The sequence below is a fragment of the Thalia democratica genome, chromosome 5 (genome assembly GCF_965202585.1).
Source record: "Thalia democratica chromosome 5, ktThaDemo2.hap1.1, whole genome shotgun sequence".
Classification (NCBI taxonomy): Eukaryota; Metazoa; Chordata; class Thaliacea; order Salpida; family Salpidae; genus Thalia; species Thalia democratica.
This window is the reverse complement of record NC_139169.1, coordinates 73,051,413-73,075,093: the sequence shown is the minus strand read 5'-3', so window position 1 is coordinate 73,075,093 and position 23,681 is coordinate 73,051,413. Positions and strand designations below refer to the sequence as shown.

Sequence of the window (23,681 nt, the reverse complement as noted above, 5' to 3'; positions counted from 1 at the left end):
GCATAGTAGATAACAATACAGTCTTTTTTGTTTTCAATTCAAAAAAGGAGTTTAGTAAAGTTTAATAGACTAGTACTTTTAAAACCTTTGATAAGATCCATCAGTATATCATTAAAAATTATTAAGTAAATACTAGATTTTAAGTAGAAGTTTAATTACTTATTAACATTATTGTATGGTGTAACTATAATCAGGGACATAGTGAACAATATGTGTAAACCTAACTAAGCTTAAAATATGAATTTAAATAAAAACTTTAGAATAGTTTTCAATAGAAAAAAATTGCGAAATATCTTCCACTTTTATCAGGGTTGCCACTCGTTTTTTCAAAATGTTTTCCATGTTTTTCAAATTTCTTTTAGGTTTTTAAAAGTACACAGTTTTGGGTCTATTTTTAGTTTAAAGTTAAATTTAAGGTAAGAAACTGTGCTAAATAGTATAAAAAGATTGAAAAGATACTGTAGAGCTACTTAAAATGTGTTTTTTAATAAAAAAATTTTTGGTAATGACTTAATTTTTTATCTATATGATAAATTTTTTGAGTCAATCTGAAACTTTACTACTGAAGATATTAAAGTTCTTAAAATTTCCAGGTTTATCCAGGTTTTTTGATCAAAATTCCAGGTTTTTCCGAGTTTTTTTTCAAAATTTCTTAAATTCCAGATTTTTCCAGGTGTTTTTTGCCTATATTTTCAAATCCAGGTTTTTCCAGGATTCCAGGTAAAGTGGCAACCCTGATTTATTTAACAAAAATATATATAAAAAAAAATTTAACTAAGTATTTAATTTGAATCCATGTTAAAAAACTTGAATTAAATATTTCTACAGTGACACTTATTAAACAACAATCAATTACCTTCTCATATCTCATTTTGTCTTCATTTTTCAACGGCGTGCTCTCATTAGGCACCAATTGTTGCTCCCTGTTTTGATCGTGGATTTTCTGAAACTCTTTTTCTATCATGTCGATTGTCTGGTCCACGGCTGAGTTGAAAGTTTAAATTTTTTATGTTAGGCTGAGATTATTTTATAGTTCAACTACAAAAGTTTATAAAGTAGACAGTATTTTTGTTTTGGCTAATAACAACTTTCACGCATAACAATACATATAAACTAAGTTCAGTGTGACTGTCAAATTAATATATAATAACGTTTTTTTAAAACTATATATATGAAGTGTGTTGTTTTCAACAATAACATCCAAATTTTACTGTCCCTAAGTAAATTAAAACTTGTTAATGGTATGAACGATAATTTATTTCTTAGACTTTAATTTAAAGTATAAACAGAATTGAAAATTTTCAGAGGATAACCCGCAATAAAAACAAAAATTAATGTATTTATCATGTAAAATGCGTTATTTTGAAAATTAAAAACTAACTAATTAGTTAACTATTTAGTTAATTCTCGTAATTTTGAGTACAAAGTTAATCAAACCACAATATATTATTAAAATCCATTAACTTTATTATTACTAAGACAAGCTTGTTTTCAAAACTAAAACATTATTGTCAAAATATTGCCGATGAATTAAACCCAAACTTATAAAAAAAATTGATTTGAAAAACGCAAAACAAAGTAATTATTCATGACAAGCAACTGTTTTGAGGAATTCATACAAAAAATTTCTCCTATTAGCTGCATTAGACGAGCACTATTACGTCATAACCACATGTAACAAAGCGGTCATTTACTCAGGAAACTTCTTTGTTTTTCTGCAGACACTAAAGCGCATTGAACATTTTAATTTTCTTGTAAGCCACCAAAAGCTTTTTCTCAAACAACTTATCTATTTTAAGTCGCATAAACACTATTGTTTGAAAAAGTGATGTTATAAATTAATTAAGACTTATTATAAGTCTTTTGTAAACAATAGTTTAAGTTGAATCTTAAGTTTTTAGATAACAGAAAAGGTAAACGTTTCAAGGTATTTAAAATCCTTACAACTCATATAACAAGATATTGATTTTAAAAAATTAATTTAAAAAAGTGGAATTTTTTAATTGAAAATTATATATATATATTTTTGATACAAAAGTTAAGGCTTCCTGATAACTTTTTGAACTAGCTTGCTGCCTAGTTACTTTATTTTTTTGGATAATTAACTATTACGGTTGTCTAGCTTATACTTTAAACCAACCAAAATTTCATGTTTGCTTCAACAAGATCAGATCGAAAAGCTTCTTAATTTCTTATTCATAAAATCTCTAATCTACTTTACTGAAGTACTATATTATTGATGTTGATAAACATTTGTAAGTGATCGGTCATTTAAATTTATAGAAAAAAACATGACAGCTTAAATACGTACACACTGATAATGAACAATTAATGAACTGCTAAAACTAGATTTGTTCAATTTAACTAGATTTATTTTTTATAATAATAAAAAGCTTCACCTATAAAGTTAATTAGTTACAAAATAGCTATTTTTAAACTAAATTACTTTGTATTTGATAACATTTTTGTGGGAATTATCACTGCTTAAATTAAAACCAAAGTACAAAAATAAAATATAAACCATACCTAGCTGCTGATTGTTGGCAATGACTTCATTTTGAGCAAGTTCAATCATATCATCATGTTGTATTGTCTGATCCAGTGTAGTGTTTGCCTTTGATTCGTTGACTGTTGGTGTAAAAAATTAATTATATGTTCAGTATGTTTTATAAATTAAACTTGACTGTAAAATTAAAAACATTTCAGTTAGTAGTATGAACTTCGTATGGCTTAAGGAATATACCAAAATTAATTTTTACTGTTTATAACATTTTCAATTAAAATAAAGATTTTGCAAAAAATTGGTTGCAAAAAGATATTTGTAAATTATTTCCAGGTTTTCTGAATTTCCTCCATGTTTTTAAAGTTCAAGTTTTCTCGTTCGTTTATAGTATAAATTTAAACTTAAGGTAAAAAAAAATCTTAAATAGCATAAAATTATTAAAGACAATGCCATGATATTTTAAAATGTTTAATAATGAATAAAATTCTGAATGGTACCAAAAAAACTTTATTCCTTATTAAAGAATTTTGTAACTATTCAAAGTTTCACCATTTTACACGTAAAAATTATTTAAAACTCCTAGTTTTTTAGTGATTTTTGTTCTCAATTCCAGATTTTTCCATGTCTTCCGTTTTTTAGCAACCCTGATATAGTTTTAATTGATTTATCTTAAATATATTTTTACTTTCAACAACTGAAAGAGAACAGTAATTTGAAATTTAAAAAATATATATTTGTAAAATAAAACTGAATTTCTTAAAGACCTTGTAAATATTATTTATGGCAGAAATTAACTCGTTTGAAAAACTAAAAAGTTAATAAAAACTAATAAAATAAAAAATATTTAATAAACAAACAAGGATCGTCTTCTTCTTCTTCCAGCATCGACTTCCTGGCTTTCGGAATCCTGATCCTGTAGAACTGCTGGTTCCCCCACAGGATCCGGTCCCCGTTCTTCACTTCCGTGTCCCTCTCGATGGGCTTGCCGTTGATGCGCGTTCTGTTGGTTGGAATGTGTGTTGGTTGAAAAGAAACAGAGCTCCGTTAGTTATATAAAAAACTATTTCCAAACTGAACATGAAATTTTTTACACAGTTGCGTCACTTTGTTGCAAAATAACTGGATACTTTTTGGACAAAAGCAAATAAATTAAAAAACTTAAGTAGTTTTTGTTAATAAAACTTTTAAAATTGGTTTTAAATCATCGAAAATACTGTAAGATAATAATAGTATTTATTGCAATACTATTACATAATTAACTAAAAAATATTAATCGAACCTAAAAACTTTGTTTAAACTAAATAACATATTCAAAAAATATATAAAAATGAATATTTTAATTTATCATTAATATTCCAACTAACACAGCATGGGGATAGGGGACCACTGTAACGACCAGGTTGTCAGCATCGTATATAATTTTAGCGTGGTGGTCCGCCACTCCCAAACCGTACACTATTATGTCGTTCGAATTTGCCCTTCCCACACGAGTTTCCGCGTTTTCCTGGCAGATGATAATTTTAAATACATAAAATATAAATGTGTTTATTAAATGTTTGTGTTTATTTTCTAAATTAAAAACAGCTTTATTATATAATGCGTTGGCCTAGTCGAGAAGTAGAGTTAAAAATTGAGTTTCTTTGTTTTCCTGAAAATAAAGTTTTTCATATAACAAAACATGTTTTATAACATAGCTTTTTTCCAATCATTCAAGTCATTACTCAATCCTCATTTTTAATGATATTTAAGTATTAACTATTAACGGAAACAAAATACTTGGTTGAAATATATTTAAGAAACATAAGAATTAAACGAGAGAATAATGAAATAAAAGTGTTTTTTTGTTTGTATTTTGAAAATAAGTATGTTTGTTTCTAATCAAAACCTAAATGAAAGGTTTTTGATTTCTATTAAAGTTAAGAAGAATTTTTTAGAAAAAAAAACATTGGTGAAGTTAAAACTCAAACTTGTTAATGATCGCAAACAATAAAAGAAATAAGGAACACAGCTATAATAAAATAAAAACATAACTTCTCAGTTTAAAAATAAGTCACAAAATTAAAAAAATATTTACTTTACATTAGTTCTTAAAAAAAAGTCTTTTTGTTTTCAATAGTTTGGAAAGTAGTGTAAAAGGCTTGAAAAAATTATAAATAATCCATAACAAAAGCCATTAACTTCTGTCACACATCCAATTAAATTTGTTTTAATAAAAATTCTTAAAAAGGTTCAACTGAGTTTTTGTGTTATTTGTATTTTATACATTTGAAACAAATTAGGACCATCACAGATGTTTTACATACTAAATAGTTCAAAAACTGTTAGGCACAATTTAAGTTATATTTTTTAACCTAAAAATAAAATCAACTTAATCATTACAGTTTGTTTAGATACAACAATCAACTTAAGCCAAACATAAAAATTGTTTTACAGTGCCAATAAAATTTATGAGATTTGTTATCTAATTACAATTCTATTTGAACAATAACTGCGTTGTAACTAATAATATCCTTTAGAGAAAAAAGTTACCAAGGATTATCGAATAATAAATCTCGTAAATATAGTCTCTATAAAATTTTACTAATTAACTACTGTCGTTTGATTCATAACTAAAAATATAAATCGTATAAAAATGACTTCAAAGCAAATGTCACTTTAAAATTTCCGTTGAGACTGTTTTCGATTTGATGTTATCAGCAAAAAATTGTTAGTAAAAACTAAATTAAATGTTTTACAGATAAGTTATGACCCAAGTCAAATGTCTGAATAAAATTTAAAAACTAACTTTTAAAGTAAGTAATTATCAAACTAACACAGTTTTTGTTACACTAACAAACTTGTATTATTATCATACTGTATACTGATACAAGTTTATTATATTAAAAATAATTTTTTATTACCTTCAATGTGAACATTAGTGTGCCATCCATTTGAGAGTCTATGCTCATATTCATAAGTATGCACTTGTACTGACTCACTTTGACCCCGTCATTACTCACTGTGATGCCCATATTGCTGAATTTCTCCTTGTATATCTGCAAATATTAACTACTTTGATGAGATATAAAAGACTAATTTATTAAATATAATCTTACATAAAACTGCTATTTATTGGTATATATTTATTTAAATGATATTTTCAATCTGCAATAAGTGATAACTGATGCTTTATATGAGCAAGTTTTATGCATCGACATATATTTAGTAAATATTTAAATCTGCAACACATAATACTTGTGGACAGCTGTTAAGCTGTTTTTCAACTCAAATCCTTTTAAATCCTATGACTAATGGTCAAAATTCATGTAGGGTGTTAAACTTCCATAGTAAATATTCATCAGTTCAACATAAAAAAAACATGTAATTTTTTGATCTTTACACCTTTTGTTTTTTTAACAGATGCTGTATATCATAGTCGTCATTATAGCGATGAACCTGCTTCCACACAGCTATGAATTTTCAAGGTAGAAGCATTATAAATAAAAACCGTTACTAACCAACTTATTGTAATTTTACTGGTATTTTAAACAAGTTTAAAAGACAAAAAAATAGTTGTATAGTTTTTTACTAAAGCTATAATAAAATTTTAAACTAATTTTTTAGTGGGGATTAAAATAATAGTTTGTAGAAGTATCAAACACTTTATAATTTTCAAACAAAAAGTTTTTAGAAATAAAACTGTTTAGTAGCTTAAAATATAACTTCAATTTATCCTGTTTTTGTTTTGAACTTTTGCAAAAAACATAAATAAGGTTGACTATCAGGTTTTCAGTATTAATGATTACTATACTAATATATTACTACTGTTATTATTATTTTTATCATTATTATTATTGTAATTCAACACTGAAATATTAAATAAATGTTCAAATAAACATTATGAACAAAAAACTTACAACTTAATTATTTTCATAACTACATGTCAAAAACCGCCCAAGAATTTACTTTGATTTATTACTTTGGACTTCACACAACTAAATTCAAAATCAACCAAACCATCAATACAACAATACTAACTTATCACAGCCCCGATTTAAATGAAATTCTCATAACTAGTTATTTTCATAATCTTATGTTAAAAACAGCTTTTCTACTTTGAATTATTAAATTTGAAACGAGCCAAGTCGTTAATTTACACGCTAATCCATTAATACAGCAAGTATCCAATAACTTGAACAAAATGCAAAAATCCGGCCAAGAAATCGTCGCGACCGGTGAATTTTCAGCGATAAGCATCGGAAAGAAGGCAGGAATAAGCTGGTTAATGCTGAAAGTGATCAATAATTCACAAAACGCAGGCTGCAACCCTGAACACAAATATCTTGTTGTTTTTTCAACCGCGCTCTTATACTTCAAGAAACTTGCATGTTTTATGAAGCTTACAAATTATTGAAATTGAGAAATAGTTGCACTTATCGCTTTTACAGATAAACGCTATTATGTATTTGTTTATGGTTTCTTTTTATTTCAACGTTTTGTTTGGATAATTTAAAACTTAACATAAAAGTGAATACTTGTGTATTAATTTCAAAAGCTAGGTTTAATAAAAGTTGTCTTTATTTACACGATTTCAGTGTGTTTAAAATATACTTTACTTTTGAAGTTTATAGCCACATTGTCTTTTATTAGTTCAAATAGTAAACATTCAACTAATACTTAATAGTTTTTATTGGCCATAAGTTAATTTATAGTGATAAAAAAGCAAACAGTAGTTAAATATATAACTTGAAAAGTTTATTTGACTTAAATGTTTGTTTTTTGGTGTTAAAAATAAGAAGTTTAGTTTATTTGATTTTATTTTAAATCAGACTTATTTAAAACAACAGATGGTCATAAAAAAACTAATTACATACAACTTTTTAATGTAAACAAAAAAATTTTATACCCTTTTTAAGTTATTTTAGTTTTATTATCTTTTTTTATTGTAAACTAGTTTTATTTTCTAGCTGGTATCGTGTTTTGTAAGGTTTTTCTAAAACATTAAAAACTATTACTGTTAACTAACTTTACTTCTTTAATTAAATTAAATGTTACTGCAACCGTCAAAACTTTTTGTCAAAAAAAACTTGAAGTTCTATACGATTGTTTTGTAAAAATATGATTATTTTAAACTAAATGTTAATCCTATGCTTTATGTTACGTGACAGATTAAATCCCTAATGCCTTATGAAGAAACGTCGTATGATAGTATACTTATAAAATCTAAACAGATTTATTGCATTAGTAGAAAGTAAATATAGTTAATAATTAATTTAACTTAAACTATAACTGATTAAGTTGTTAAAAAAATAGTATTATTTAATTATTAATTTATTTTTTAAATAAATTAATAATTCCTATATTCAAATACATGATAAACAACTTAGAATTTTAACATTTTCAAACTAAAAACATCGTTTAACACTTTAAGAATTTTTAAACCATCTTATCCCATTAGTTGTTTAAAATAAAAAAGAAGAACTTTATCTTTTTAATATTTTGACAAACTAATAAAACAGAACACCTATAAATTTATAATTTCAAGCCAAGCTCACATATTCCACAACCAAACTAAATTTATCAAAACATATTTAATTTTTTTTTGATATTCAAGAAAACTCGCCTTTCTGAAGTTGTTGGCTTCGTTTATCTTCTGCTCCCAAGATTTCGTCTTCTCTGCAAGAAGTTTCTTTTCCGCTTCTATGCTAACGCTGTCCTCTTTCTGTGTTTTAATTTGATATTTTTATTTCATTTTTACAATTTTTTTTAATTACCCCATCTATATACGTACACTAAAACAGTTTGGTCATTTAAAAACATCTTTTATAAATTAAAAACGATTTTTTTATTAAAACACTTCACAGCCTTAAAAAAAAATAAAATTGTTTAACAGTACAGTTATTAGTAGAACTATGAACATATCCTATAAGCATATTAAAACAAAAACAATTAAAATTCTATAGACAATTTATAAAACATTATTATTATAAAAATTATAAATAAATATTATAAAATTATAAATAAATATTTTAAAATAAAAACTACTAATAACCGTTATTTTAAATAATTAAACTGTGGAGTATACATATTCTTTAAAATTGAGGAAATTCCATATTAGTGTAAAACGCTCAAACAACAATATATTTAACGAAAAACTGATTTTATTAATTTTAGTTTCTGTAGATAGCATATAAGTATGTTTGTTCAAAATTAATATTGAAAATCAAATAACAACTTTAACAACAAACTAATCTTTATCTAATTAACCTTTTCAATTTGGTTTTGGAGCATTTCAATTTTTTCCATGAGTTCCCTGATAACTTTAGCGGAGTGGTCCTCATTAACAACTGCCTCATTCACTATTTGCTTGGCACGATCGGCGTATCTGTAGATTTGTTACGTCATAATACTTTTAAATATTACATAAATCTCAGTAGTGAATCTATTTTTTTTATCTAATTTTGTAGTGAAACATTAAATGTTTCTTTAATTCTAAATTTAAACGAGATAATGTGTATACAATTAACATATAGCAAAAAAAAAACGGTTACATGAATGAAATAAGCAAGCTGATAAACAGAAAGAAACATAAAAGTTTGATGAAAAGTTGTTTGTAAGGCTAAAACGTTTTTATTAATTCTTTAGAAAACATAAACATTTTTATTTCGACAAGTTGATCGGAAATTTTCTTAAAAAACAGTCAAAATTTAAATTCCAAGCATGTGCTATGTGAAAACTTGAAGCCTATAATTAAATCAAACAAGATACTATACTTTTTTATGATACTTTAAAACAATGAGTTACAATTATCTCCGTAAACGCGTCACTGAAATAGAGTGAGAAATAAAAAGTAAAATAGATTTGGCAATAAAAGAGCTATGCAATTAAAATGCAACAAACTAACTGAAAAATTGTTTACAAAACAATAGTGATACTTTTTATGAATTTAGTAATGAAACACGTAGATGTAGCCATCTTGGTCGATTGACATTTTTTAACAAAAAACTTTTACAATTATTAGATTTATGTTAAGAAAGAAAAACTAAAATAGCTTATATGTTTTGATGTTGATAACGAATTATATTAAACAACTGATATGTAAGTAAAGCTTTCAATAGAACATTACAAATAATCACTGTATTAAACTACGCTTACTTTGAATAAAGCTAAGATTAAAAGTTAATTAAATAGCTTTTGTTAAGTATAACACAAAAAGTGAATTAGTTTTAAAACAAAGCGATTACTACACACTCGAATGCAAACTATTTATAATTAAAAGATAATAACAAAAGTTCAAACAATTAATAAGCGGGCTTAGAAAAATTGTTTGCACTTTTCATAATCAGCTATTGTTAAAAAACAGATTTATAAACATTTAAAATTTACAGTAGAAATAATTTCGTGTTATATTTTAATCTTGTTCAATGAGTGAACAAGTCTAAAAGTGAAAAAGTGTACTCTGCTGAAAAATGACACAACTAAATGAACATCTTCTTAGGTTTGAAACAAACAATTCAATTGCAACAGTAACAACCATTACATCATAGGAATATGTATAAACTTGAATAACTTGCAGGTAAAAATAAGCGTTTAGGGTGATCATTTATGTTAAAACAAAAAATATAACAATTTCGGCTTTTTGAATACTTGTTTTTAACTTGAAACACGTTCTAAATTTCACATTAAGGAATATTTAATTGGAAATATACAAAGACCAGTGGGATATAAACTATAGTTCTAGAGCTGAAAATAAAAACTACTTGTTTTCAAAAGTTTTGTTTCGTAAATTTTACCTATAAAAATATTTTAACACAAGTTTTAAATCGTGTGCTTAATTTTGTATAGGTATAAATTTAAAAAAATAAAAGTTGAAAATTTATTAAAATGCGTGTTTTAAAAGCAGTATTACTTTATATTACAATATACAGTAATTAATATAAAAATTAAAGAAAAAGGTAAATATAGCAGACTGAACTTGTAGGCAAAACAGAAAATTTTTATTTTGAAAACTTCTATAAATTAAGAAGTTTGTCAAAGTTTATGGTAGAATCAATAACTAAAGTTCAAACCCCTTTTAAATTGAAATTTTATAATTGTAAAAAAAAACTTAGTTTTTTAATAGTTTTGATACGTCAAATTAAAAACTTTGTTTTATAAATAAACACAAGAACTTATCTATAAATTTTTTCACTTAGATATATAATATTGCCATATCAACAAGAAAAAAAGAATAGTCAGTTTTTAAAAGTATAAAACTTTATAAATAGTTAACAAGCAAAAACATGGTAGACCGCTCATTAATAAACCTGTTTTGAATAATTAAGTCAAATAAAAAGTGCAAAACCAACTTCAGTACAAAAAATTGCTATTGCTTTAAAAAATTCTTAAGTACAAGTAGATAAACACTGTGCAAGATTTACAAACACAATGTAGCACTTAAAAGTACAAATAAAGTTAAAAGTTTAAAAAAAATTTTACACAAATTTATCAGTACATTGCTGAAAAATTATGATCCGGTTGTAATATCGACTGTTACATCATATTGATGAACGTTACGTCACAATGATAAGTGTTGACGCGATTCTATTTTGCAACGATCAATTTGACCGAATAATTTTAACTTACGAATACATAATTAAGTAAGTATTTTAATTTGTTCCAAAAAGCATCTAAAAATAAAATATTTAAAAAAATTATGAGAAAAAATGCTTTGTAATCACAGTAAACTTAGATTAAGGTGGAACAAAACAAACTAAAAAACTTTTAGATAAAACAAAAACAAACAATTAAAAATAACTTTAAATAAAAAAACTAAAAAAAAAATTAGAAAAACATAACATAAATATAAAAGAACCCATTGTGCAAAGTTTAATTTTTGTTTTAATATTTACAAAGCTGTTCGCATTCAAATAGTCATCACGTGTGAACTACATCTGGAAAAAATCACTCAAAACAAATGGAAAATGTCAAAATAATGAAGGAAAAATCAATATAATTGAAATAAAACGAGTTTTTTTCTAATGATGTATTGCATAAATAAAAGTTTTACAATTAGTTTTGATCCTAGCCAACGTAGAAAAATTTTCAAAAACTAGTTTTATTTAAAATTAACTAAAACGATTTTATTTCAAAAATGGATATAATGTTAAATTTTAATCATTTTACTTTCTTTAACTCAAAGTTTTTAACAACCATAAACTTTTTAAAAATAATATACATAAACAGTATTTATTTGATGTCAAAAACACAAACTACCAACTTTTATTTTGATTATAACTTTGTTTGTTTTAATTCTTGCAGCTGAAAAAGAACTTGATTTTTTTTTACACATACATCAAACACTTTAAAATAAAACAAGATTGTGAAAACCAAAAACATCAAAAACCACCAGCAGAAATGTGAGATAAACAAATAAGCAGCACAAATCTCATATAAAATAGCAAAATATATTATTGTTGCTCCCCAGGGCACTGGGATGAAAAGCTTAAAGCAAATCCATGCTTGTTCTTATAAAGTAGTTTTTTCAACATTTTGTTTTATATCAAGTCACAACAATTACAAAAAATCCTTGTGGGAAATTGCAAACTTGTTGTCAAACATAAGATATTCATAAAAAGATACTTTAACGACTTTGATTTTATTAAACATGAACTATTTTTAGTAATATGAGGAGCGCATACACGGTAAACAAGATGATTATATTAACCATCTTGTTTATTGGAGACTTTTATGTGATGATAAATTCAATTTGCAGAAAAACAAGTATTACTGGATTGATAAATGTTATGATTGAATTGAAGCGTTTTAATAACTAATTATTACATAAAAGTTTGCGCATTAAATGTACTTAAAAAACCTAGTTTATCAAAAAACACAAACTAAAAAACAAGGTTTTATTCTGAATATCGTTTTTATTTATAGTCCCTTTTAGTGTAAGTTATTTTTTAAAACAAATAAAAAACTTGATCAAATATAACACTTTGTTAAATAAACGAGCCATTTGTCATATATTGTGTAAATAGTTTGACGTAAACTTTATTTTTATGTAATTAAGATCACAAGCCTTGATATTATGACGCAATAAACAAACAATTTATTGTTATACAGGAAAAACTAGTTTTATTTCTTAATGTGCAAGGATAAATATTATATTAGCGGTTTAGATGCTATCATATTTCTAAAATAATACATCAATTAAATGAATATTTCTAAAAACAAAATGTTATAACCAATAATCAGTAATTTAATTAAGTACTAAATATTACCGTGAATTTAAAGTACTCAACTAAAGTGACAACAATTATCTTAGCTAAAAATTTAAGGATTTAAAATAAAACTAAAATTTTAACAACATAATTATTTCTAACTGTTAGGCTACAATTTAGTTAAAATTTTAAGTTGTTAACTAGTTTCGAAAACGTTTACGAAGAAATTCTCAATTAAGTTTAAGTTATTTAACTATATTCGAGAATTTTTTCGTTACACAGTATAACAAATTTTTAATAAAAAAACACGTGTTTAGTTTATTAAACAAAAAAAAAAAACATTTGAAGTTTTCTTTGTTTTAACAATACAAAAATTGTTTAAAAGTGATGTAACAATTAAACAATGACGTCATAATCTATTTTAATCTCGATACTGTTTATTATTACGTCATTATTCTCGAGACGTCGCGACTTCAAGCTCAAGTTCGTGTTTTTAAAAATTAGCAAGTTAAGTATGACACAAAGCTTCATTTAAATATCATTCAAGTTGTTTAATTTCTAAATAAAACAATTTTATCATGATAGTTATTGGTTTAATAGTTACTTCAAACAGTAAGAACTATTAGTAAATATAAATTATATATTAAAAGCAGTTATTTTATTTTCAATTTTTTTATAACAAACAAACAACTTAATTTTACTTGTTAAACAAAAATACTGATCAAGAATTAAATTAACAGTAATTAATTATTTGTTTACTCTATTTTTAAAGAAATTACAAACCATCCTAATAAAATAACACAAAGAGTTAAACAAAAATAAACTTCTTCTATGTATACATTTTCACTTTTTCTTCGATACAAAACTTTATTAAATTACAATTTAACAATATAAACAAACAATTCACCTCAATGTGGAAAGTGTTTCTTCGTAAATATTAGAACAAGTTTAGTACAATAATTTAAATTAGAAATTAACAAACAATTCACCTCAAAGTGGAAAGCGTTTCTTCGTAGTTGTTATCTGCGGGGCTTATTGTGGCCACCATGGTGGTCCGGCTGTTCCCGCCCAAATTGTCCTTCAAAATATAAGTCAGGGTGGAGTCCCTGTACGGGATGTGCGCCCCTTTCTTCCCCTTCTTCTTGCCCTTTTCCGCCAGCGCCGATATGACCAGGCCCAATGTGGTCAGTGATCTGTAAAAATAATATAATGTGTGTGCTACAAAATACATTGATAAATCAGTTAGTTTGCTGTGAAATGTATGTACTGTTTGTTGTTAAAGATACTTAGGTATTAATACTAAATGTTTTTATTTATGGTATTTAGGCTTAATTAGTTGGCTTAAGGTCTTTAGGTATTAATTCAATCTTCTAATTAGTTTGCTGTGGAATGTAAGCGTGTCGGACTTAAATAATTTTATTTTAAGAATAACATTGTAAGGTTTTCCATAATAAAAGGATGTTATAATGATAAATGATATAAACACATAAAAATAGATTAATTTTAAGTAGTTGCTAAGAAATGTAAATAATGTTAGGCTTTATTGCTTTAATTTTATCCACAAAAATTGTAAATTAACTTATTTTTGTCTAACAGTATTTTTTAAGTAACTTAAACAAGCTAAGAACTTAAACTTAAGAGAGTGTAAGCTTTATAAGGCAATATAATAAAACTTAGTTCGCTTGTATAACACGCAAGGACTTCTATTCAAATTTAAACTCATATCACTGTAAGTTATGAATGATTGCATTTAAAAAAAGCACATGTTAAAAGGCAAATAATAAACATTGCAATCACTGTACTGTGGACTTTTTGTAATTATTTTTCAACAAACAAACTTCACATTCAAGCGTCTCAAAATAAGTTGGCGGTTTTTTTTTCTGTATTTGGAAGAAAAATATTTTAAGACTGTGTAGTGCCATTGTTAGTAAGAGCTACTATTTTTGCATGGGAGAAATGTGTTTTTGTGCTAAATAAGCAAAGTTAGCAAAAGTAGCTTCTAAAGTAAAAATAGTTGCAAAACATAAATACCTAAGTTAGTTGGATTGACATTATTTTAAACTTTTTGTTATAATTAAAGCTTCAAAAACTATTCAATTTAGTGAGTTTTATTATAAAATAATTAATTGTTTATAAATCACATTTTATATTTATAGTTTAAATGAATTCTGGCTAACGTTAAAATAAACTTAAGTTATTTGTATTCGAAGAGTAATTGCAAATGGTCAAACTGATAAAGTTAACAGCATCTAGTTAAACATTTTAGCTTAAACCATTAGGTAAGTTATTTAAACAAACTTGTTGACATTAGACCGTTTTTTCAATATTCATTACAGCAATATATTTAAAACTAAGTGTTCTTGTTTTATAAAGTAATCAACAACCAAAATTTTACAAATAAATAAAAAAACAAATCTAAACTTTTGCTTATTTAATTTATTACAAACTTGTTAATATTTGATCCCTCCTTCAATCTTGCTCCAGTGGCTCCAGTCTTGCTGGATCGTTCGCTTCCCGCCAAATCGACCAAACTGATCTTTGAAACCCTTGTGCCGCCTAGTTCTCCCTTGAAATTATTACACGTTAATAACTTAAAATTTTCTTAAATATTTATTTAATAAAGTTTTTTTTTTCCGGAAAATTTACCAAACTGATCTTTGAAAATTTATATGTATTTTTCATTCATTTTGGTAAAGTTGTTTTCTTAAAATTTAAAAGGTATAGTACGAGATTTTTCACAGCTTATTGTAAAATTTGGTTTCGCCTAATAGGATAACCAGTTACAAAACTGTTCTCATAAAAATTACAATTTTACTTAATAGTTATTTTAATCCTAGCTAAAACAAACATTTGAACACCCAGAATTATTTTGCTCGATCAACGGAATTTCTAAACAACACAATATAACAACGGTTATGAGTACTGAAGTGCTATTTAAACAGTACCACACTTAAAACGAAGAAATTCATTTGAAAAACAAATAAACAAACTTTTAAGTTTTACAAACACTTGCAAAAGTTTTCCATTTCTGAACAAAACAACAATAGATTTATGTTCACTAAACTATTTATACTTTACAAAAGAATAGAACATATTAGGGGAATTATAAAAATGCAGGCAAGCAAAACTCATTGAAAAACTATATATTCCTTTATTGAAAACAAAATAACTGTAAATGTAAAGTTAACCGTATACTTGAAATAAAAACAATAAGTATTAAATTAAAATACTACATTTATAAACATAAAAAGCAAGTAAGTCGTAAAGTTTAGTTTTAATTTCACTTAAAATTCCTTACCTTAGAAACAGCAAAATTTAAAGTCTAATAGATAACTTGGCATAGATTTGGCTGAAAACAAGATTTCGAAGTGTTAAAATATTTGGTTTTCAACTTGTGCAGCTTATGGAAAAGCTAACTTAAATTTTTTATAAAGTTTATGACTACATGTTTTTACAAAATTCATAATTAAAAAATACATCAATTCGTTTAAAAAAAAATGTACGGTAGTAATAAAATAGTAGAAGCAAAATATAATAATTCTTTGTATAACATTAAATCTTTTCAATTTTGATATACTACAACTAAATGGAAAAGCTAAAATAAACACATAACTACCTTTTAATTATACATTTTTCAAAACAAATTTAGATTAAAAGTGCATCAGTTCATAATTAATAGTAATCAAATTTTGCTTACAATAAAAATAATATTGAAAAAGCAAAAAGAAAGAAACAAATACTCTAATCAAGTTTTTTAAAACTAATTGTATCAAAACTTGTTAACCAAAGTAAAAAAAACAAAAATTTAAAGTGTAATAAATGCAATTATAATTACAAATTCAATAGTTAGTTAAAATAAAAAACATTTTAATTTATAACAAACTATAAAATAACAACATATTTCCAAATAATAATACAGATTTTTAACTTTAAAATAAAACTTGTTGTTTTTTGCTTATGTGAGTTGAAAACGATTTAAATTTGCATCAAACTACTAAACTAGGCAGCGTATTTTTTATAAATCAAGCCCATAGTCAATAAAAAAACTATTTGGAGGCAATAAAGAAAACTATAAAATAAAACGTAGGTAAAAAGTAAAAAGATATTTATAAAATTAATATATACGGGTGGGTGTGTATTAGCAGAGTGCTTGTTGCAAGTTTACAATAAACTTATTGGTTTATAAGTGCCTTGAGTACTAAAGTGTATATCTAGTATGACTTTGTAAGCATAAAATTAAAAGTAGCTTAGCTTATAACAAGAAACTAGAATTAAACGTGTTTTAATTACATAAATAGGTATTACCATACTCAAAATTAGAGTGTAACGTAAACATTTCTGACAATTTTAATTAAACGTGACATACTTGTACTTAGGTTTACAACACCTTTTTATAAAGTTGAATAGATAACTCTTATAATTGAAAATAGTATTTAAACGGTTTTTTTTTGTATGCTTTACTATTAAGTAGAATGTACATCTAACAACTATTGTTTTTGAAAAATCTTTTTGAATAAACGGTTCGAATTTACTATAAAAGGAGATTAAAAAATAAAAGAACCTTTTTACACACAAAACCTTTATAAACAATGTATTTATTGTACGCATACTTGGCATGTAAAAGTTTTTAATATTAAAACCATTCTATTTACATGCTTAAACAATTTATTGATCACGACAGATTTTAATTATAAAATAGTCTTAATTTTGTATGGCCTATGCTATACTTTTAAGATTAAAAAAAATGATAAACAGATCCCCATTAAATTCCCCTTAGTGATTTAGAGAAACAATAAAAAAACAACTGCTACTTATAGAACGAAATTTCAAGTAAAATAACTTATAATGCTTTAAAAACACAAAATTACGTAAACATATACACAAATAAAAGCTACTAGTTGCGCTAACTACTAAGCGCAATTATAAAGAACAAAAAGATAAACCAAAATTTACAAACGTAACAAAACAAATAAAATTTAAAGAAACAGCTGACAGAACTTGAAAAATCTTAAAATCAAAATAAACAATTTACTCAAATAAACATAAGATAACAAATCAAACAACTAACCGCTCCTGCAACTTATAATGCTTCAAAAACATAAAAGTATATAAACAAAATCAACTAACCGCTCCAGCCACGTTTCCCTTCAACGTCTGCTTCACTTCCACGGTGAACACGGCGTGACTTCTCGACGATTCAGCGTTCATCTTGGTGGCCGCCACCGTCCTGCACTTGGTGCCCGCGTCTATGTACTCCTCTATCGCGTCGCTGTTGGTTGCCGCCAACTTGGACAGTCCCTCCACGTACGGACCTAGGGTCTTGTGGTGCCGCACTTTGAGGTTCTTGTTGGATCTAAATGGTGGAACTTCGTGAATATTTAAAGTTTTACGAAATGTTAGAAATTAATTTAGAACTTTTTGATCATTTTTTTTTACTGTAATATTTATTAATAATTTTTTTATTATTAGTGTATGTTATTAATAAAGCTTTTGGAAAAGGTGTTTTTTGTGAACTAAATCAAGGTTTTTAACGTTCACCATTTTCAATGACTTAAAAGCTGATACCAAACGTATTTGAATATTTTGACACTAATATATTATAATATTATTTGGTGTAAATACAACTACATAACTAAAAGTAATTGTCTAACAAACTATTCAAACTAACGCGCTTGGGTCGAGAAGATCGCGCACTTTCTCGTTATAAATTTCCAAAAACGACACTTCAACGGTGAACTGCTTCGATTCCGAAGTCTCCTTATTGATCCGGTTGAACAATTCCCGGCACAGTTTGGGGATGAGTCCAGGGTCTTTGGGCGCGCCCATCATTGTGTATGACTTGCCCGAACCTGTGTGAATTGAATTTATCTAAATCTAGCGGTTGTGGATGCTACAGTTTTTTGCACTAAGATTTTCACACTTTTAGTCTTGATGAATTAAGTAAAAATATTTGCCTTTGGAAGTATTTATTAAAAGCTATAACTAAATAAAAAGAAAAACACAAAATTTTAATAAAAATAAACTAAAAAAACAGTTTCAACAACAACAAATAAAAATCATTACATGTCTGCCCACATACACAATAGTATGATAAATTAAAATAAACCAAATAAGGAGTTACAACAACAACAATCTAACACAAATAAAAATCGTTACCCTAATTACCCGTACGCGAATAAGCTTTACAGCCTAATAAATTTGATACTTAACAAAAAAAGCTCAACATTTTTCACCTGTCTGCCCATAGGCGAATATGCACGCGTTGTATCCCTGAAACGAATTGTCCAGCAGGTCCGTCCCCACCTCATCGTAAACGTCCTCCTGGGAATCGAACTTTTCGTTGGACGGGTCCATCGACCAGAAACACCGGTCGAACGTGAACGTCTGTTGAAATAATTTGATATTTAATTTTTTTTTTGTGGATGGATATGCTGTTGAACAATTGTAATACTAGTATTTTTAGATATCTTCGCTGTAGTTAGGAGCCTTAATTTTATAAGTAACATTTTTGAGTTTAAGTTTATTTTTGTACAAACTGTTTCACGCAAAGCGTTGATCACAAAATAAACTATCGATTACAGATTACAATAAAATAGCTTCTGATTAGATTTTAATACATTCAAGTTGAAAAGTTATTTTAGTTGGTATTAGTTGAATGTGGATGTCTGAGATCACATTGTTGGGTTTGAGATCAAAATAGTTTCATATTACAATGATTAAGTAATTTTTTTATCAATGAGGAAAATCTCGGTTGTATATAAACAAAAAAATCAAAATGATGTTTACTTTTTTTAATGTTTTTTCATTGAATTTATTTTAGTATAATATAAGACATGTCACTTTTTGTTAAGTGTAGAAAAACATAGTTAACTTGGCATAGAATCAAAATCTTTTTCAAGGATAGCAATACACTGATAATTACTAAAAGTATATAAGCTTTAATTAAACGTTTAATAAATTAAAAAGAACCTTTTTGTGATTTGAAAATTCATAAAACCTATTTAAAATAAAAAGGGGTTTAAAACTTTTCAGTTTTAGCGCTAAGTCATAAAACAAGTTATTTAAGTCCTAAAATATATTATAGTAGATACTTTTTAACAAATTTTATTCAAAAACTTGAAATAGTAAACTACAATTGCACATTCATTGAATTTTATAATTTTACCAAAAAAATATTAAATTTAGCAGTTAATCAATAAAAATCTATAAAAAATTCAACAAACCTTTGGTTGCATTTTCCTGTGACAAGCGGAAGGGAAAACATGAAAAAATAAATAAATTATATTAAATTAAATTAGAATTTTTAATCGAAAAAGCATATGAAATTTTATTAATATAAAATTATTAGCTAAAAACAGTTTACGCAACAAAAGTACGGCTGTAGATGATCATGCAAGTTTTATACTTAGTGCATAAATTGTTTAAAATGTTAAAACTTATAAACGTTAACTTAGTTTAAAATTAAAGCCTTAAAAATACTAAAATTACAAACAAAATTAATCCAAAACAGTAATTAAAAATTAAAAAGAATCAAGATTAGTTCTAGAAAAAAATAAACACTAGAAATGTATAATTAAAACTTTAATGTATTATTTAAGTGAACGATTTAATAAGTTGAAGAAAAATTTAAAGAAGTTTTAAATCAAAAGTAAAAACTTAACTAGTTTCTGCACAATAATTTAGTTGTAAATTTTAAGTAATGATTTAAATTAACTTAAATATTAATAAATGGTTTACAATAGAGAATTAATACAGATAGTTTATGTAACTTTTTTTAACATTAAAAAATGCTGCGTAAAACTTGAAAAAGTTTCAAAAAAAAAATTGACAGTTTAAGTTTAATTTGTATGTATGTTGAAAGAACAAGTTTAGAGTTAAGTTTAATCTATTATGAGAGATTTCAATCACATAATACAACAATAATACAAAAAACAAAATCTACAACAACTATTAAAATTATTTTCAAAGTGATTTTCAAGGAAGATTAACAAAAAAAAACTGTTTAAAGTAATTAACTTTTTTTTTAATTAAAAACAATACAACAATGAAAAACATAATACTTCTTCTGATACTAAAGCCTCTTAACTCTTTATATGACATCAAAACTTCAGATATTACAAGACATTTAAATTGAATTATACATTTCATACACAATTACTAAAATTTTCATGCAACAGCTTATACTAGGTTATAATAGACAGTAAACATATTTTTTTAACATTTAACACACAACATTTAAATTTTTACGTTGTTCGTTGGTTCAGATTCCGTCTGTGCATTTTAAAAGTAAGCAGAAAAAAGTTGAAATTAAGTTTAAAAACAAACATAATATTGGCAAGTAAAATTTTTTAACAACTTTTTATCTAATTGTACTACAAATGAAGTTATATAACTGAAAGTATACCAAATTAAAGCATAACATTTTTTTTTCTTGTAACTGTCTTGTAAAAACAAGTAAGATGTCTAAGCTATAAGATGTGTACTAAGCTTTAAAATACTGTTTAAAAAATACTTAATTTTTAATAGAAGAATTTCATATTTTTTTAAAGAAAATTTAATGTTAATAAAAATAACTAAATATTAACTAGCAAGTTTTTCTATATATCTGAAACTAATGAGTATAGAGATTTATAACTTTAAATTATCTTTACTTAACTTTATTTTAGCATTGATCTTGTTAAAACATAAAACTTTAAACAGTTAATTTTAAATATAGTAAAATATTACTTGTTTCAATTTAAATCTTACTTACTTATCATTTACGTTTTGGCTTGGATTTAATGTTGTCTGTGTTTTATTCATTTCAATTACGCATTCTGAGTTTATTCCAATTTCTACAAAAAACAACAAGTTAGCATAAAAAAAAGTTGATTCCAAAAAGTAACTTTCAAAAACAATACTTTCTTTTTAATACACACTTAACCAGATATGCATAAATAAATATAAAACATTTTAAAGGTTATAAAAGTGATATAAAAAGTTAAATACACACTCTAATTATTTTCTTTTTATTCAAACTTGTAAAATGTACAAATAATAACTGTTACTGGTATACAGAAGATTGTCTTAAAATTTTAACGGCATTTTTTAGCCGTTATAAAAAAGTTGAACTAAAATTATTAAAATGCAATACTACTTAAAACACATTAAAGTACTGTTTCTATGATTATCTTTTAAATTTTATAGCCTAAAAACCAAAAATTACAATTGTTATTTGAAACACACTTAGAGTCTTTATAACTCAAAACAGTAACAATTTTGTAGTAAAAGTCAAAAACTAGTTGCACAAATTACATTAAAATGTTGTTGTTATTTTTACCTCTTTTATTAAACGGTCTGACTCTGACCACGACTTGAACTTTCCCTGCATCTTGTTGTTTCTTTGTCATTTTATCATTAAATTTATTTGTTTAAAGTGTGTTTCGTTATATAAAATCTGTAAAAATTATAACTTGTAATATATATATTTTTTTTTCTAAATCAGTTTGCAGTCAGAAATTTGAGCAAAAAAATTAGCTATTTTTGTTTTACAACAGTACAAATAAATATGTTACCAAGTATATTACTTGATATTCTTTATATATGTTAATTATTTATGTATGATATAATGATTATAGTGTTCAAACAATAATTTAAACAACACATTTCAAAACAAACTTTAATTTTATTCAAACACCAAGGGTAGCCCAAAAATATAAATAACTGTTAAAAAACTATAAAAGAAGACATGCTTAACAGACACGTACTTAATAATCAACTTGTAGTGGTTGACCACCATGTTCAACTACCAGGAAATATCTTTACATGGACTAATTGGACCAATATTTTTAGAAGTTGCTGCGTCTGCTCTTGCATACTTGAACCTGCCGCCACAGTTTGTTAGAGACTGGGCATGAGAGATGCCTTTAATTAGGTAAAAAAAAATCAAGCTGGATAGGGCACTGCCCAACACTACTGCAAAGTAAGTTCTTTTTGTTATAATTTTTTTTTCAAAATTATTAATTAAAAAATGAAGATTTTATTATTCAATCATTTTTCAAAATCAGCAGTATTTAAAGCAGAACAGACATTAGTTTGAGAAAACTCGATTTTAAGAGAGTTAAGTGATACTAGTGAAATACAAAATTACTTGTTGAATTTTCTTCAAATAGTATTAAATATTAAGTTTATAATTATTTGAAGAGTGATTTTTTTGAGGACACCCTGTAGATATATAACTTTAAGTTAAGAACTGTGCTATAGTTATACTGAAACTCTTAGGATTTAAAGTTGGAAAAATTTAACTTTATGTGAAAGTTTTTACATTAAACTACACATAAAAACGCATCAAATATAAATCTTCATTTATGAAATTATAGCTTATTTTTTTGACATTTTATACACACTTTTTTATTTTATTAAACTTTGAATACATTTAACAACTTTAAGTTTTTTGTAGTACATTTAAACTAGTTTAACTTAAAAATATCTGAAAAAAAAAATTTGATTTTTTAACATAATTGACAATTAAGTTTTAATACACAATAAATTTAAACTGAAAAATGATGATAAAAACTGATATAAGTTTGCATACAATACAACTAAACAGTCTAAAAGTTATTAATACTGCATAATAAAAAATCATAACAAATAGTAAAATTATCTTTGTTTAAATTTTATTTAAAACAAAATAAAAACAAACTACTGTTCATGTTACAAAAATATGTAAATCATGTTTATCAAAATATGTATGCACTATAACTACTTTCTAACTGTTATTATACTAAGTTTTAAAGTAGAACTTATGGCTCCATAATAAGATGTTTTAAAAGATGTTTTTTGTAGTTTAAAAAAGTATATTTAAATAAATTAAACTTAATACTAAAGTTTTATTAAAGTTTAAATTTAGATTACAAATTCTTAAACATCTGTTTTATTATTAGAAAATTAAGTAACTAAATCATAGTTTAATTATTGACAAGATATGATTTTAAAAGATTATGAAATATTACTTT

At 25.1% G+C, this 23,681-nt stretch overlaps 1 protein-coding gene across 1 annotated transcript in view; it reads right to left on the bottom strand.

Moving 5' to 3' along the window:
- Positions 1–22,123, bottom strand: part of LOC145837170 (kinesin-like protein KIF13A) — a 38,990-nt gene extending 16,867 nt beyond the window's left edge. Inside the window, exons 1-14 of the mRNA XM_082944938.1 lie at positions 22,007–22,123; positions 21,459–21,521; positions 18,921–19,118; positions 18,356–18,536; positions 17,811–18,040; positions 15,135–15,243; positions 13,677–13,880; positions 8,750–8,867; positions 8,106–8,204; positions 5,404–5,538; positions 3,868–4,007; positions 3,361–3,503; positions 2,527–2,628; positions 857–984 (exon numbers count right to left, since the gene is read on the bottom strand). Coding sequence (XP_082801064.1) covers positions 857–984; positions 2,527–2,628; positions 3,361–3,503; positions 3,868–4,007; positions 5,404–5,538; positions 8,106–8,204; positions 8,750–8,867; positions 13,677–13,880; positions 15,135–15,243; positions 17,811–18,040; positions 18,356–18,536; positions 18,921–19,118; positions 21,459–21,521; positions 22,007–22,076 — 1,920 coding nt within the window. The 5' untranslated portion in view covers positions 22,077–22,123. The remainder of the gene's footprint in view (positions 1–856; positions 985–2,526; positions 2,629–3,360; positions 3,504–3,867; positions 4,008–5,403; positions 5,539–8,105; positions 8,205–8,749; positions 8,868–13,676; positions 13,881–15,134; positions 15,244–17,810; positions 18,041–18,355; positions 18,537–18,920; positions 19,119–21,458; positions 21,522–22,006) is intronic.
- Between the last annotated feature and the right edge of the window lie 1,558 nt (positions 22,124–23,681).